A 17,125-nucleotide genomic window follows, 5' to 3' on the forward strand; every position below is an offset into this window, starting at 1 on the left:
CGAAGTGCGCCTCCACGTGTGCGAACCATGCCTCCGCGGCGTGCTCCCAGAATTCCGGCAGCTTTACGAACACATCGTGTTCAGCCATGCTCGTTAATTTACCGGAAACTTTCTCGGAAACGTCAGGGTCTCCAGTGTAGTGCCGTGAAAAGGGAGTCGGAGGCGGTGTATTCAGAATGGAGTTCCAATCTTTATTACCCATTAATATCAGAGAGGTTAACACATGACTGCTCTGCTTGATGCGCTAGCAGGAATGGCAGCTGAAGTTACAGGTGTTCCCTACTAAAGGGTCCGTGTGGCAACACAATACGAGAGGTGAATTATGTCCAATAACGTGTCACCACAATAGCACTTTTCAACAAAAGGCAATTCAAAGTGCTTTACAAAAAATGAAAGACATTAACAAAATGGGAGTGCTCTGTTTGATTCTGAAATTGTATATATTTATATAAATATATGCATATATATATATGTGTGTGTGTGTGTGTGTGTGTGTGTGTGTGTGTGTGTGTGTGTGTGTGTGTGTATATGTCCGCATCTGTAGCCTGTTATTGTCTCATTATACCGCACTGTGAATGAATTAAAAGTAAATATATAAGTTGTCATGAACACATCTGTCCATCAGACATAGTGCTGCTGTGCCTCCTGTCATCATTAATGGACGTCTCTTTAAAATGACCGCTCAGAGGAGTTCTCATTTCTCTAACTGCCTGCTGCTTCCCCTTCTGGGCTCCTGTGCTTGCATCTCCTGTGGGCGGGACTAAGTCTTGAGGATAGGAGTCGAGGAGGGGAGTCGAGGAGGGGAGTTAGAGGATTGAGAAAGGGCCTCTGTGTGGAGCAGCAAGCTGTAAGAACAAAGTGAAAAACAAACAATGGCATAACATATTATTAATGTCGGGTAATAGATTTATTTATTTTCATCTCAGAGTGTACAAGAACACATAGTTTATATGTTAATATTTCTAAAAATCTCCTGGGGGAGAATCCCCCCAGACCCCCTTCTGGGATTGGGTTTTCAACACGTGTGCCTTTTTATGTTATACAGTTCATCTTTGATTCCATCATCTCATTAAACCTTATTTAAAAGCATTGTTCAGTTCTGTGAAGGGATATATGCACTGTACTTCACTTTAATTAATAATATATGCTGAAAGGCGTATATATTAGAGCACGATTTTTTTGTTGAATAGATTTGAGTGGTTCAAAATTTCGGGTCGTGATTTATTGACAAAAGAAAAAGTGGGTCCCGTGGCCTGACCAGTTGAGAACCACTGCTCTAATGCTTGTCCGTTTAGTATTCATTTCTAAATGGCAATGCATTGATTTGGCAAGACTATTCCCTTGGAGGAGGAATGGGCTTCTTTTTGCCAAAAAAGAGACATGATGCAAATGCTCTGTGGAACACAATCCAAATCATACATTATTGGAAAAATAAACCAGACATGGACTGCTCTTTCTGCTTCCTTCTATTTTTGGGAAGCAGTTTTCATTTAGGGTTTTAAAGCTTTTTCTGAACATTTTATTTAGGCTGTATCTGGTCTGTTTTAGTCATTGTAATACTATACAAATATTACAGAATATTCTTAAAATGTAAAGCAGCACCATAGCAACCCACAGCAACATTAGTGGTGCAGAAATAAAATGTGAGCTGACAGAAAATGTTTTAGTTTAACACATTCAGTTCCCACCTTATGAACATATACTGTAGGTGCACCTACTGAATTAAAAATATAACAAATGAACCAAAGAAAGTGAAAACCATAAAGCAGATTCAGGCAGTAGGTGTATAGATTAACATTTAAAGTATTAGCCTACAGAACAGTACAGTTTACACTGAGAAGATATAACATCTGATCATTTTACAACAAACACTATTTGTTTCTCTTTTACTATGTGTTAAGGCTTTTTGTGGGCATTTTATTTAGTCTTCATCTGGTCTGTTTTAGTAGTACATTACACAACATTACATGTTACTTCTTAGATGCTTTTATCCAAAGCGACTTACATACTCAATACTGTGGGCAATCCCCACAGGAGCAATTTGGGGTGAAATGTCTCAGGGACACAACGACATGCTGACTGCAGTGCGGTTTGGTTTGAACCTGTGCTCCCCTGATCCAAACTCCAACTCACTAATCCACTGCACCACACGCCTCCAGTAGTAGAAGTATTATACAAATATTACAAAAAAATCTTAAAATGTAAAGCAGCACGATAGTAAATCACAGCATCATTACGGCTCATATGATAAATTATGTTATATAAAAGCTATATATTTTTTAAAGGGCAATTCTGCATAATACTAATGCAGTGGTGTATAGTATTTAAGTACATTTACGTATAGGTAAGATTTTGTACTTTGTATTAAGTATTTAAACTTGCAACATTATACTTCTATTAATTGGCAGATCTAACTACTTGCTCTACTACGTTTATTTAATAACTTCAGTTACTTTGAATATTCAGGTAAAAAATACAAAATATAATCAGCAAATTAATTGCCATCTATTAGTTGTGGTTAACTTTACCTTTGCGAAATTCACTAAACTGGCAGTAGGCCGATAGTAAAAAAAAATAAAAAAAATTCACCATTAGCAGAGCTCTGCAACATTAAAGTGCACATTAATGCATCAATGATTACCAAATAATATATTGGCCAATATACTGAAATAGGCCGTTTTGCATATTGAGTAGACCTAAATTACTTAGCCTTTAAGTTTGAATTAGTTTTATACTTAAAAGTAAGATCGTAGGACGTATTACATACTATTTGCTTGATAATGCTAACCTACTACTTAAATAAGATTTTGAATGCAATACTTTTGATTTCGACAGCGAATTTCTACTTATTTTATCTTTGTTTATTTACGTAAAGTGGGCTACTTCTTCCACCTGTAGTGTAGGCTACACTAAATTGTTCCCGAAAAAGCCCGTTTTCATGTTTTAACCTAGAGATACTAAGTGTAATCAAACGTATCCCATCCCTGTGTGTTTTTGTAATGGCAGAGTGTACTTTAAAATGAAAGCGTGCATGTCTTCCGGCGGTGTGATGCCGTTTGAAAGGGGCCATGCTTGGCTGGACTCTGGGTTTAAGGAAGCTGGTCCGCCCGGCAGTTGCAGCGGAGGGAGACTCGACGGATCGAGCTTCAGGCGCTGTGTGAGCTGGCGACGGACCCCGAAATATCTCCACGACGACACTACAAACATCCTAAAATCCACGCAGCACTGAACACAATCTTACAGTAGAGCTGTTTTGTGTCATATCTAGGTGAGTTAAACGTCTACGCTTGTGTTTTTGTGCGAAATAGCCGAGGCTAGGAGGTTAAGCTGTGGCTCAATACAAAGGCTTTCTTTGCCGGAGAAAATGCCGGGGCTGCAGCAGCCGGGAGGCCCGCCTGTGTCTTTCAAGTCACCGAGTAGCCACGGTTATCGCTGCAACGTTTCACACCACCATCTGCTCAATTTTCTCTCTAAATATGTAGCCATACTGTTTTATAAATACGTGTTTAGGGAACTTTTTCGCATTTAGAGGTGATATCGACTGAATATGGAGCGTTTTGACAACCGTGGCCGGTACGAAGAAACATGGTTGCTCTGCGGAGTCTCCTAGCGCTGCACGCCGGGCATCGGTGCAGTTCGTGCCGCTAGAGGGATACGGTGACAGCCGGGGTTTCTTTGTCGCAAACAGGAAAGGGTCCGGAAGGGAAAATACACCCAGCAACACAGTTCCTTATGCAATCCAGAAAATGCTACCCATTTATGTTTGAATGTGTAGTTAAACTTTGTTAGATATGTCAAACAAAGTTGGCATACGACTACGTTATGCTACGTTTTTAGCTCATTTTTTCTGCTTCTCGGCGTATTTTTTTGAGCGGGGCGTCTTTGGTGACCCATCCTGGTTTCCTGTATTGGTTTGCTACTTTCTACACGTTTAGCAGGTTTTAATAAATAGGAGTTGTGCATTTTGTCACTTGGTGTCAGGCTGTAGAGGGGATGCCCATATCCCCCCGCAGGGTGCAGAGTTCGGGAGGATTCACATTTAGGGTAGATACTAGGCTAAAGGCGGTTGCATAGCCACTCCTATACTGGGATAATGTCTAGTAGCATGTATTTACATGGATGCACAATACTGGCTTTTGCATCGTTGATCTCTAGACATGACTCATTATATGGTTCACCAGGTGCCATCTTACCATTCAATATCCACGCAGCCTGGCAGGTATCCAGTTATATTTTCGATTTGTTTGCATGAACTGCGTTTGCACAATGAAACAGGAACAGTTAGGGTTACAGTCAATATGTGTTTAACTGTTACATTTACTCTTTTCTCAAACAACTTTATTCACTTTTGATGTTGAGATGGATCCTAAATGCAAAAGATAGATAAACTATCAATTAAAATGTTTTATCACAGATTAGGCCACCCAACAGTACAGTAAAATTGTCGTTTTACTCCTCCTTCAACAGCCTCAACATGAGTTAGTCTCATTAAAGCATGAATAATTCTAACAGAAATAATCTGTATTTGAACTGTACTGTACTAGTACCTAAGCAGCCAGTTTGACATTATGACTTGTTTGTCATTGTATTTTCATGTTTTTTTTAAAGAAAAATTAATTTGTCCACATTGCTTGCCGAAAGGGCAGATCTGCTGGCACCAACAATGTCTCCTGCTGTGGAGAACACCCTCTCGCTAGGGACAGAGGTAGCAGATACAGCCATGTAGCGCTTTGCTAACATGGCAACATAAGGATATTTGGCGTTAGTAATAGCTTTGGCTCGGTCTGAACTTTTTTGCGAGTGGTGGAGGCTTAAATGCTAGCGGGAGTTGGGTTTGCACTTCAGTCTTTTTTCTTTTGGTACCGGTGATATTCACGTTCGGTTGATGCCTTTTCAAATGAGTGTGCAAGTTTGATGTATTGCCAGCCGCGTAACCAATTTTAGTTGAACAATGCCAACAAACAGCTTTGGTTTGGTCCACCTGTCTTTGTCTGTCATCCTTGTACGTAACTGCGAAACCAAAATGTTCCCAAACCGGAGACTTCAATGATGCTGGAGGATTTTCGAGCTCAACTTTATCTGCGTTCGCCATTTCGATAGTTCCTCAAATTACTGACTAAATTTGAACGAATCCCTGTGACCAGCTCTCATAGTATGCCTCTCGTCCAATGAAATGACTTGGTCGCTCTATGACGCGTTGAAACCAATGTGAGCAAATTACTCTGAATGCTGCGACGCAGCACCTGAGATTACTTCCAAAAAGTTGTTCACGTTCTCACATTTTTACGTTTAACGTTATATTCGTTCAGTACACACGTGTACCAAACTGAAGGGTACAGGTACGTATACCGTTACACCCCTATTTAGACCCTCCAGAAAAACGCGATTCTGCGATCGCAGAATTTACCGCATAATCAGCAAAATGGCGCAGATTTTTAAAAGGCCGCATATTTATCAAAAGGCCGCATAATCCCCGCATTTTTCCACATAAAGTTGAGGGGGAAAAAAGTTAACTCGTCTTGACGTGACGTCATCAGCTCGCGCATCACAGAATGTAAACAACACTGTATAGAGTGAACGTGTGGAGCTCACAAAATAGAGAAAACACCAAGATGAAAAAATCTAATCCATCTCATTTACCGACGAACATTTCTACTAAAGACCGGGCAAACAGTGGGGGGAAACTATTCTGCACCCCGTGCAACTGTGTGTTGGAGCTTAAGAGAACATCGACGGTGACGACCTACTTTGATTCATTCAAACATTCGAAAATGCTTTCTGCTGCTGCGGACAAGAAAGCCAAACAACTCGCGTTCACCAAGGCATCAACATCCAAAACCCTTTCGAGGGCTACAAGAAACGAAGTGACTAGCCTACAAGATTGAAGCTGGTCAGATAACGAACGAGTAAATTAAAACAGAATGAGGCGGAGAAGTGTGTGTGTGTGTGTGTGTGTGTGTGTGTGTGTGTGTGTGTGTGTGTGTGTGTGTGTGTGTGTGTGTGTGTGTGTGTGTGTGTGTGTGTGTGTGTGTGTGTGTGTGTGTGTGTGTGTGTGTGTGTGAGATTAAAATAGCCCAATTGCTTTTACAATAAATAAACATTGAATGTGTTTAATTGAATAGTAAAGGGGTTTAACGTTAGTGGCAGGTTGTGTGTGAGAGAGAATAAATAAGACAGCCCAATATTTAAAAAAATTGTTATTCTTTTTCCCCGCATATTTCGTAACTTTCCGCATATTTCGCAACTTCCCGTAATTTCACCGCATAAAATCACATAAAACCCCCGCATGTTTATTCGCATAATCAAGGATTTTAGCCCGCATAATCAAGGATTTTTGCCCGCGTTTTTCTGGAGGGTCTACCTATTGTCCACTCATATAATAAGCGTATGAAAAATATCCGTCTAAGGTACATTTAGAACTGCGATTAATTTGCGATTTAACTATGGACAATCATGCGATTAAATATTTGAATCGACTGCCAGCCCAATTTAAAGTGATTGATACATTAATTAGAGGGCATCTTTGTATTAAAGTACAGCCGTTACTCTCTCTCTGACATTGTTAGTGCTTTTCAATAAATGCATGACCAAGCTACAACAACCCTTAACTTCCTACTCCTACCTTACACAAGATGTATTGTGTAAGATTTATACAAAATTGTAAGCATGAGTGATCCACAGTGTTTCCCATTATACCTGCCAAGCAATACATACAAATGTGTTTATTTCTCTTTACTATACATGCTTGAAGCCATAAGGGAAGCCCAATGTTGCCTTTGTATGCAGACCTTTTAAATAATGGACATTGGGTATCAAAAATCTATTATTATTGGATTTATTTTAATTCATTCTAATTTTCCTTCATATTTGTGCCAGAATGACGACAATTGTTTAATACATTTCATCTTATGTTTCATTTTTGGAAATACTGAATGTAGTCTGACGGGCTTGTCATTGTTTCTCTATTTCTGCTCTCTCCTCAGATTGAACGATGTGATTGATTGGAGGCAGCTGCACTCCAATGGTCGAGGACCTCACCCCCCCTCCACTAGAATGTACTTGATGAATGTCCCTCCTGTCGCAGCGAGGCAAACAGAATGGAGAACATGTGGCCCACCTGGAGGCTATAGCCTTCCAGTCTGCTTCAATGACTCTGACCCAGAGTTGTCCACCAGAGGCACACCTATCTCAGATAAGGTCCAGATGATCATAGAGAGCCTTAGGAGCACCCAGACCTCACTCGAGATGGGCGACGAGATCGAGGGAAACGTACCACCAGGACAGGAAGTTCATCCCGAAGTGTGCAAGGTTGCGATGGGTTCTTATGTGGGGGCTGAGTCCAAAACTAAAAGTCCCACTGAGAACCAACAGGCAGATGTTTCCTCCCCAATCAACCACGAGAGCAGTGACTCTGACAGCGATAGTTCTGTAGACAGAGGAATTGAGGAGGCAATACTGGAATATTTGAAGGAAAAGGATGATCACAAACGCAAGGCGGAACCATGCTTCACCTTTCTCGAATCATCCAACATTCCCAGGAAAAGCCCTCCTTTTCCTGAGGTTTCCAAACAGAACTCTGACACCAATACATTTTTGATTGCCAGCAGCCAGTTCCCAAAAAGTGTCAAAGCTGAGACTCCCACATCACCAGCTGTTATACCTATAAAAAAGTATATCAAAAACAAAATTTCCCTAAATGAAAACACAGCTAATACATTTGATTTCAATAAAAGTTCAACAACCAAAAGTTTAGTCATTCCCCCAGAGCCAATGAAGTTCCCCTCGAAAACAATCAACCTCTTCAACAAAGCAAAATGCCCGGTCAAAGTTAAAGTGGAGGAAGACTCAAATGATTCCAGTAGTGATGATGGCATCGAGGAAGCCATTCAAAGATACCAGTTGGAGAAAAAGGAGCAACAGGACAAACCAGAACCCTTCATTCCACATGCATTAAAAGAAGAGTCTGACTCAACTAGCGATGATGGGATTGAAGAAGCTATTCGCTCCTACCAGCTTGAGCAACTCAAAGATAAGAGTGTCCTTAATCCATTCTTGCACAAGCCAAAGCACTTTACTAAGTCTTTACTGCATGCTGTTGGAAGTCCGAGCACTGAAAAAATGAAGAAAAAAAGACTGAGAAAGAAGAAGACCGTAGCAGAGAAAGAAGTCAAATCTGTTCAAACTCCTTCTTCATCCGTTTTCATACCCAAGAATACACTCTCCGGGAGCTCGAAGGGTAAAGGAAATGAATTGCTTTTGTTTCAAGTTGAAGGTTTTAAGGAGCAACTTACTACGTCCCCTTCGAAAATTAATACTACTGCAGAGCTCATGTGTGCTGAGGCGATACTGGACATTTCAAAAACTGTCATGCCTGAAGTCTTCCATCATAGTGTTGGCCATAGCAGTTGCACCCCCACCGAATCTTCTGTGCAATCATCCCCTCCTGGCAACTGCCCGGATGAAGAAAGTGATGGCAGCTCCATTGATAGTGAAGATGGGATAGAGCAAGAAATCAAGAATTTTCTTGAGCAGAAGGCCCAAATGCTCAAACAACCGCCCACTGCTAAGACTCAAGAGCCTCAAAGTATAAATGAGCAAGAGACAGCGAAAGAAGAACCAGTTGCAACTCAAAAGAAATCCCTAAAATTGTCTTTGACTCAGAGAAGAAAACAAAAACAGGCAAACCTGAGCATTTCCAGCCCTCCAAGGACAGATGACAATGTTGAAGAAACAGCCACTAAAGCTTCACCTGAGCGTGGAATAGAATCCAGCCCATTATTATTTTCCCAGTGTAGTCAAACATACCAAATGTCTAGACTAATGAAGAAGGAGCAGAGTGGAGACAAAAGCAGCTCGCTTGACAGCGATGAAGACCTAGACACGGCTATAAAAGACCTGCTCAAGACAAAGAAGAAGACAAAGAAAAAGCGAGATCTTAAGCGGAAATCAAGGCTGAGCCTAACGGATGGAGAACCATTGCTAGGAAATACTTTGGAGACCAAAAAGTTAAAAATGGATCCTATTTCCATAAAAGTTCTGAAAAAAGTAGAAAAGAGAAAAGTTGAGGTGAAAGATAAGTCTGGATTAAGTAAAAACAGAATTTCACAACACAAACAAGGGGAATTGACAGCTGGTGTTCAAGCCACTCTGTTGCCGTATATTACACAGACTGCTGTTGAGACAAAGGAAGACAGCAGTTCAGTGGACAGCGACGATAGCATCGAGCTAGAGATCAGAAGGTTTCTGGCTGAAAAGGCGAAAGTATCAACCACGGAGAAAAGTAAAGATGAAGATCTATCAAGAAACGGTACTACGGCGGTTTGTGCCCCACTTCAAGAGAGAGACATTAAACAGGAAAATCAGCAGGCTGAAATTCCAAGTCCAGGACAATCTCCTTTCTGGAGTCAGCCTCTTCCTACACCACAGGGTTTGATGCCAGACATATCTGCTGTCGGCGCACAATCGCGTCTCTCCTGCGGCCCGACTGCTTTGGAGCCAGCAGACGGGGCAGGGGCGGCTAGAACTGAGCAAATGAGGCCTACCTTTGGAAAAGGTATCTTCCACAATGTCACCCCACAGATTGCGAAGGTTAGGCCTGTGTTGAGTCCTAACATTGCTCATTCTCGCTCTGAGGCAAACAAGTGGCGCCAGAGCTTCGGACTTCCCATTACTGACTCTAGGATGCCTAGTCGAACTCCATTCCATATCACATCTTCTAAAATCAGCGAAACTTCATCAGCATCTCCCGCTTATCAAAGCGAGGGGCCCAAATCACAAACTCCAGGCACTGTTTGGTCCTCTGCAAGGACCAGCAGAGCTCCTTTGCCATGCTCCACAGAGACAAATGTAAAGGCCACGTTCAGATCTCCTGGTTTGAGTCTTTTGTCAACTGCCAGGCAGCATCCAAGAGTGTCCTTTACACAGAGGTCTCAGTTCCCTATAGAAGGAGAGACAGAGAGTATGGTGCACATATCTAAAGACAAGAGTGTGTTTGTTGAACTGGAGTCTAATAGGACCAACCATGTCCAGGTTCGAAGCAGGGAAAGAAGCGAGGGAAATGAGAAAGTGGACTTGCTACGTGAGATGAAGAGAGAAAGTCAGAGTATGGAGATAGACGATAAAGAAGAACATCTTGAGAGGAGAGAGGAAGACTTTATAGACGAGGCAGATTGTGAGTCAGGCAACATCAGAAATCCAGGGCAGAAGCAGGGCTATTCCGATTCGTAAGTATTTCCTTTGGCCTCTATGTCCCATAGCATCATGAATTCTATTTAAAATGAGTTTCTCAATTGTGATTTGCTTATACATATAGTATAGGTTATGGTCAAGCTCATTCATGTATGGGATGGAAGGGAATGTTTGTTAATATGATAAGATGAAACAGGCTTTCTTTTTATATGTGTTTGTACATTTATATGGCTTTGTAACGCAATGGCACCACCATGGCAACTTTTTTTGTTATTTCATATCAGCAAACCTTTGGAAAGCAATACAGTTAAATGTTCAAACTGAAGGCAGACTGAATAAGTAGTATGATTATCAAAAGGCTTTCTTGGAGAAAAAAAAAGCATCATGCTAAATACTTTTCACGTTTTACGTAAAAAGAATAAATAAAGATTTAGGGTTAAGACCAAATGCTTCAAATGTGGATGTATCTTTTTAAATTTGCCACCGAGAAAACTAAAATAGTAATGGTAATCAGAAAATACATGCTGTCATCACAAAATCTTACCCAATATAACTTATGGGCTTACTTTAAGTCATTTCATGTGCAAAAGTTAAAAAGTATTGTTGATGTTATTGTAATATGTTTTCCATCATTGCCTTCATCAGGGGTATCTCAATAAAAGCCATAAGAAAAAACTAAATTACAGTGTTCAATTAATTCACGTTTTGGAGTGTGGTTCATCAAAAAACGACACAGTTTGGTTTCATTACTTGATTGGTAAAAAATGAAGCATAAAATAGATTTGCATGCAAAACACATTTTTCTTTGTCAGAGTAAATTGCATTACTTTAGGTTTTGAACATCACATGGGTCTCTGAGAAGTTCTGATAAGTAAAGATGAATCAGTGGATAAATAAATGGCTAATGGAAACTAGGAGGCCACTTGCAGAATGCAGACCCAATGTCCTCTCACCCATAGATTGAGAATAGCCTTTCTAACTTTTGCACATAAGGGAAATAGCCAGGGTACACTTTAAAAACAGATTATACCCTTGACCCCTTGACAGGCACCTTTTGTAGAAAAAATCTATAATAACATTTGGAGTGGAACAATCATGTTTCCTCTCTTAACTACTGTAGAAACCTTAAACCACATCTTCTCAACATTTGTTTTTCATAGTGCCCTTTTATGGTTTAAACTCAGATTAAAACGTATTGATCATATAAAAGCCACAATGACAGTCTTGGATTTATGACCCCTATGACTCAAGCGTTTTTCCAGAAGCCACATGGTTATTTCTCTCTGGTTGATTATATTGATATTTAGTGTGTTAATTTCTTTGTCATGTTGACGTTTTCTTGAATTTCCTATGTGAAAAGGGTTATTTATTTTTGTTTATCAAACAAAAGAAGTTACTGAACATGCTGTGCATTGCCAGGTTTTGTAAATATTTTGTAAGATCCGTTTCTTTTTTTCTTTTACTCTTTCAGAAAACTAAATGTTGCTGTGTCTTTTAAGTGCATCTGTGTAATAAAGATTGGAATCCGAGCTACATTAATAATGTATAATAACTCTAATTGCATCACTGTAACGCTCATCGAGGTTCATTGAACCCCTACAATTTGAATTGACACACTATGTTAACTTGCTTGAAGATGGAGTTTGTGATGGATTAATAGAGCATTAAGTCATTACTGGGAATTTGTCTGATGTGTATCCTGCTCTTTGCCCAGGTCTTTGTCCAGTGCTATTGACCCTGGCATCACCTTCAGACCTTGCATAGCTCTAACCACGGAGGATAGAGTCAGGATGTTCGACACAGGGTTCCTTACACGCACATGCAAGAAGGTACAATTACATAGAAACCCCAATGTTAGCTGTAGCTTAGGTTTCTACTTTCTACACGCTGTATCTTTTGACCTGAAACCAGATATTTAGCAACATAAAAGCTCAGATTCTTCAGCTGCGGCAACGGCAATCTTTGGGTGTTTTTGTGTTATTATTTTCATTAGATGTGAGTTAAAAGCAGTCAGTATCCAGAGTGAGAATTATTGCAATATGTTGCAGGTGGTTCCTTCTTACAGCTGTGCTCCTGTGTACAGAAAGGCAGTGGAATGTGTCAAGAGAAAGCTTCAGTTCATTCCTGTCGACAGGTATGTGTGTGTGGTTAGACCTATATGTTTTTTCCCACAGTGACTAATCACATTCAAATAAAAACCCATTCATTTTTGGACGATTTTCATCTTTTTCAGGAACAGTGAAGCATCCAGCCACCACAGCGTAACAAAATAAAACATACCTTTGCATTTGAGGCATGCATATCGCAATATGTGGGTTGCTGAATAATTGTTTTACACTTCATTAGGCGTTCGAAGATTTGGTGTTAGACTTGATGTTGAAGGCAGGTGGCATTGTTTTGGTTGGATTTCAAAAGAAACATCTTTGTCATCTTCCTAATCAAATATTAATAAGGTTTTTCCAAAATATGTAATCAGATTTGGAAGTTAATTTGTTGTTTATTTAGCCAACAGAGGGCATCCTTTTTCTTGAGTTTTGGCAGTACATCTTCAGTTTTTACGTTGCTTATAAAATAATTAGTTTTAAGGTAGCCTATTGATATTACCTTATTATTATTATTTTCCTGCACCAAATAGATGACATGAAACATACTACTGCTGTTATTGTTTGTTTTGATATGTCATCTTTATTCCCAGACGTGTTCAATTAGTTATTTCTTCAAAGTATCGTTGATTTATATTGTGTATATCTTTTAAAGCCAAATAACAAGATGCCGTTGTTGTCAGTTGTGTTGTATTTCTTTTTCAATAAAGTTTAAACGTAAAGACAATGATTTGCCGTCATGGGTGATGTAGTTTAATGCATAGAGCGTTCACGACAGACGGACTTTACGGCAGTCCCCGAACTACAAACACGCAGTCGCAGTTTGCTGACCTTCCGTGGTACTCAAGCAAGCATGGCTGCCCGGGCACTTACGAAAGGTATGGAAGCATAGTTTACTATCCGACAAAGTAATGTTATAAACTGAATAATGTGGGAGTATCACAAACAATAAACATGCTGTTGCGTTGTTCTGCTTGTAATGCTAACGGGCACATTAGCATCACAGCTAACGTCCGTTACGTTAGCAAGCTCCGTAGCTAGCACTACTCGCTTGTCACAAGTGAACTTATATCGTTTTCTTTGACTGATATTTGTGTTTTATCTCAAGGGCTTTGGGCGCTACGACAGTCCAGAGCTGTTACAATCGGATACCCCGCTTCTGGTCATTTCTACGGCACCGAGGCAGCTGTCAAATCACCTCAACTACAAGTTGAGGATGCTTCAGGTAATCTAACAAATGCTAAACCATCAGGTCAGGTGTGTGCAAGTTGGATTTGTTTTATGTTGGACTTTAAGCAATGTCATTTCTCCTACCTACAGAAAGGATAATGACCCTGCCACTCGAGAAGCCTGACTTCTTTCGTGTGTCAGAGCTCTTCTCGGTCAAATCCCTGTTCGAGGCCAGGGTGCATCTTGGACATAAGAAGGGCTGCAGACACAGGTTGGTATTAGTAAAGCTCATCAGCTCTTTATGTATTTTGTTACGTTGGATCTGCAGTGACATTGGGAGTTGTTTGGTTAGTGTCATCCATGTACCATAACCGTATACCGTATAAGTGCAGAGAGATAAATAATGGTAAAGCAACTCTATTTATTCAATCATTTGAGTGTAAAAGATTGGCCTGCAACTTTTTTTTCCTTATCAAGTAATCTGCTGGCTGTCTTCAAATACATTTATGATTCGTTTTGGGCTCTTAAATGTCAGAAACAACTGAAATATCACATTTTCTACACTCTCGGCACCGAATGTGTCGTCCTTAAATTAATTTTAAAGGGCTCATGCTCTACGATTCCAGTGAAACTATAATTGGCCATGCAATTCTTTGTTCACAGGTTCCCTTCAACAATGCCAATGTTTTAAAATGCAGCCACTAATCAGCTTGTTAGTTAGTTGCTGATTGTTATTGTTCAGTTGTACAACCAATCAAGAAATTAACAAATAGCTTCTGATCAACTAAAGGAAATTGACCAATGTTGTCTGTACTTTGGATTGACATTGTTTCTGTTTTGATTTTCGAAAATATTACCAGTTTCAACCCAGTGGAGTAAATCTAGAGCATGGTAACTGTAAAAATTCTGGACTGCCCTTTGTGTGCCCTGTATATGTATATGTATGTGTGTATATGTGTACATACATACACAGGGTTCCAGCGGGGTCTTAAAAAGTCTTACATTTGATAATAAGAATTTAAGGCCTTAAAAAAGGTCTTAAATATGATCAAAAAAATAAGAAAGGTCTTAAATATGATTTAGAAGGTCTTAAAAATTATCGGATTTGAAAGGTACTTCTGTGTAGCGTCTAAATGTGTTTTGGGGGAAATGTTCGGGCTGCAAAGTAGCCAGTACGGTAATAGCCTTTCAGTTCCCCCCAACAATTTGTATTGAAATAAATCAACATGGAACCAGTAATCACTAACTTTGTTTCCCCCGGCCCCTTATCGGAGAACACCCAGCTAGTATCCTAGCAACCAACCAAGCTTCAGCTAGCGGCAGTCAGAAACCTTGGTATCTTCGAATCTACTTGAAAATAAATATGGGGAAGTGTAAGTTCAACCCTATTTCGTTGGAAAACATCAAATTTAGTGTTTGGTTGAAACCAGTGGAGGGGAACGAAAAATGTGCTTTTGGTTAGCTAATGCAGCGTTAGCTAGTGCGGCGTTGGCTAGTGCAGGAGCTCCCGCACCAACATCGGGGGGCCTCCGGGTGACGTTTGGGTCTGCATCAACCCTAAAAGCGGAGGTACTGTGGACGCTAAATACCGTAGCTAAACACCAATCATACAACAGCATGAAGACAGCAGAGCTCTGAATATAGCTCTTGTCACACGCACACGCACACACACACACACACACACACACACACACACACACACACACACACACACACACACACACACACACACACACACACACACTTTGTCTAACACAGTTCTGTGTACTGTTATATTCAGTCATCGTTCTTATGTTGAACATGAATACATTTACTTTGTAGGTAATTATGGGACGTATTTCTTCTTTCATAGCAATTTTCCTTCATACTTTCTTGCCGTGAAATAGGTCTTAAATGCTATTCAAAGTGGTCTAAAAAAGTTGTAAATTTGAGTTGGTGAAACCTGCAGGAACCCTGCATACACCTCTAACAAACATTTAAACTGTGCCACTAGCCCACTTTTTACTATACTTTGTGAAAAACAATGGCTTTGAAGATTATTTCAGGAAAGCAGAACAAACACCATTTCACAATCCCCAATCTGAGGCAAGAAGAGGAAGCATTCTACATCCTAGGGAAATAAATATCTCGTCCATTAAGCCCACATATCATACTCAGAAACTATGGCAATGAATAGTATGCAATATCATACATAGCCTAACTGTAATTATTTTTGTTCACAGGCTCATGGAACCATACTTGTATGGCTGCCGATTGGAACAAGATATTATTGATCTGGACCAGACCGTGGAGCACCTTCAGCTGGCCCTGAACTTCACCGCACATGTAGCGTATCGGGGGGGCGTCATACTGTTTGTCAGCCGCCAGCGTCAGTTCAGCCAGCTGGTGGAGAGCACTGCTAAGGGATGTGGGGAGTACGCTCACACCCGTTACTGGCAGGGCGGCCTCCTCACCAACGCCCCGATCCAGTACGGCCCTGGGGTCCGCCTGCCAGACCTCATCGTCTTCCTCTCCACTCTCAACAATGTGTTTCAGCAGCACGTGGCAATCAGAGATGCAGCAAAGATGAACATTCCTACAATTGGAGTGGTTGACTCAAACTGCAACCCCAGCCTGTTGACGTACCCCGTGCCCGGCAATGATGACACGCCTATTGCCATGGAGTTATACTGTCACTTATTCAAGATGATTATCAATCGTGCTAAGGACAAAAGGAAACGCATGGAGCTACTGCCGTCCGCTGCTCCTCTTAATGCCTCTGAATTATTGAAAAAAAAATCTGACTAGTGTTTGGGGGGGAAGGCAAGAATGCTGTCTTATGTTAAGGGTTGCAACTCAAAATTCAAATTATTTTAATAATCGATTAATCTGCCACTTCTGGACTATAAATTGTGAAAAATGTCAATTCCAGTTTCTCAAGATGTCATGTATTGTCAGTCACGAACCCAAAAGTATTCAGTTTAATTTGATGTAACAGAATAAAGGACAACATATACATATTTGAAAGGCTGGAAAAAGCATTTTTGCCATTTTTGTAAATTACCTAAGCAATTAGTCGATAATCAGAATATTTCTCAGTAGATTTACTAAGCGTTGCAACTCCACTAATGTTAAGACTGAAGTTGTGTGTATATTATTATTATTATTATTAAAGGAATCTTTTTATTACGTATGGTCTTCTGGTTTTAATTTAATAACCTACTGTATTTTTGTAGTCTTTCACGGTTTTGCATCTCTGACTAAACAATGAATGTTGTCTACTGCCATAATCTAAATTCTTGTGTTGCTGTTGTGAAAGTGTCAAATTACTTTAAAAACTCCTGATATAGTTTCCCAGGTACCAGAAAGATTCTGTTCAAATTGCTTGATTTATCTACCCATTGCTGTAAAATGCTTAATAAAGAGGATATAAAAGGGAAATCACCTTTTTTGCATGAAAAATGACCCACCATCCAAGCAAAATCCCAACATTACATAAAAACAAAGTTATAGCAGGTTAATGCCGTCAAAAACAAATAAAAAAACTAAAAATAATCTTTTCCCTTTTCAGTACAAACAAATGGCATCCTCACTTTTTTAGTGACTACACACATGGGTGTTTCGCAGCCGTGATGACGTTTGGTCGCAAATTATTAGACAAATTATATCGCAACAAAAAAACGCTG

At 40.1% G+C, this 17,125-nt stretch overlaps 2 protein-coding genes across 5 annotated transcripts; both read left to right on the forward strand.

Annotated features, from left to right (window-relative positions):
* Nucleotides 1–3,037: 3,037 nt before the first annotated feature.
* On the forward strand, nucleotides 3,038–13,017 carry ppp1r26 (protein phosphatase 1, regulatory subunit 26). Of its 4 annotated transcripts, none has more exons than XM_079659806.1 (5): nucleotides 3,038–3,268; nucleotides 6,984–10,223; nucleotides 11,903–12,017; nucleotides 12,237–12,322; nucleotides 12,422–13,017. In XM_079659806.1, the coding sequence occupies exons 2-5, from the start codon at nucleotides 7,054–7,056 to the stop codon at nucleotides 12,459–12,461; spliced, it is 3,411 nt and encodes a 1,136-aa protein (XP_079515932.1). In that variant the 5' UTR covers nucleotides 3,038–3,268; nucleotides 6,984–7,053; the 3' UTR covers nucleotides 12,462–13,017. The 4 variants fall into 4 exon arrangements, with proteins under 4 accessions (XP_079515932.1, XP_079515930.1, XP_079515931.1 ...); XM_079659804.1 differs by lacking the exon at nucleotides 3,038–3,268 and adding an exon at nucleotides 4,058–4,219; XM_079659805.1 differs by lacking the exon at nucleotides 3,038–3,268 and adding an exon at nucleotides 4,058–4,219 and having other exon boundaries at nucleotides 12,272–12,322.
* On the forward strand, nucleotides 13,006–16,630 carry mrps2 (mitochondrial ribosomal protein S2). Its single transcript, XM_079659819.1, has 4 exons — nucleotides 13,006–13,168; nucleotides 13,399–13,515; nucleotides 13,611–13,731; nucleotides 15,683–16,630. The coding sequence occupies exons 1-4, from the start codon at nucleotides 13,144–13,146 to the stop codon at nucleotides 16,245–16,247; spliced, it is 828 nt and encodes a 275-aa protein (XP_079515945.1). The 5' UTR covers nucleotides 13,006–13,143; the 3' UTR covers nucleotides 16,248–16,630.
* The last annotated feature ends 495 nt before the right edge of the window (nucleotides 16,631–17,125 follow it).

Source organism: Notothenia rossii (assembly GCF_949606895.1).
Source record: "Notothenia rossii genome assembly, chromosome: 11".
NCBI lineage: Eukaryota > Metazoa > Chordata > Actinopteri > Perciformes > Nototheniidae > Notothenia > Notothenia rossii.

Bases quoted from the DNA above. Each gene is read 5' to 3' on its own strand.
- ppp1r26 (XM_079659804.1), top strand. From the start codon at position 4,158: ATGACTCATTATATGGTTCACCAGGTGCCATCTTACCATTCAATATCC. The intron at 4,220-6,983 runs GTATCCAGTTAT...CTCTCTCCTCAG, and splicing joins ATATCCACGCAGCCTGGCAG to ATTGAACGATGTGATTGATT. The intron at 12,018-12,236 runs GTACAATTACAT...AATATGTTGCAG, and splicing joins TTACACGCACATGCAAGAAG to GTGGTTCCTTCTTACAGCTG.
- mrps2 (XM_079659819.1), top strand. From the start codon at position 13,144: ATGGCTGCCCGGGCACTTACGAAAG. The intron at 13,169-13,398 runs GTATGGAAGCAT...TTTTATCTCAAG, and splicing joins TGCCCGGGCACTTACGAAAG to GGCTTTGGGCGCTACGACAG. The intron at 13,516-13,610 runs GTAATCTAACAA...TCCTACCTACAG, and splicing joins ACAAGTTGAGGATGCTTCAG to AAAGGATAATGACCCTGCCA.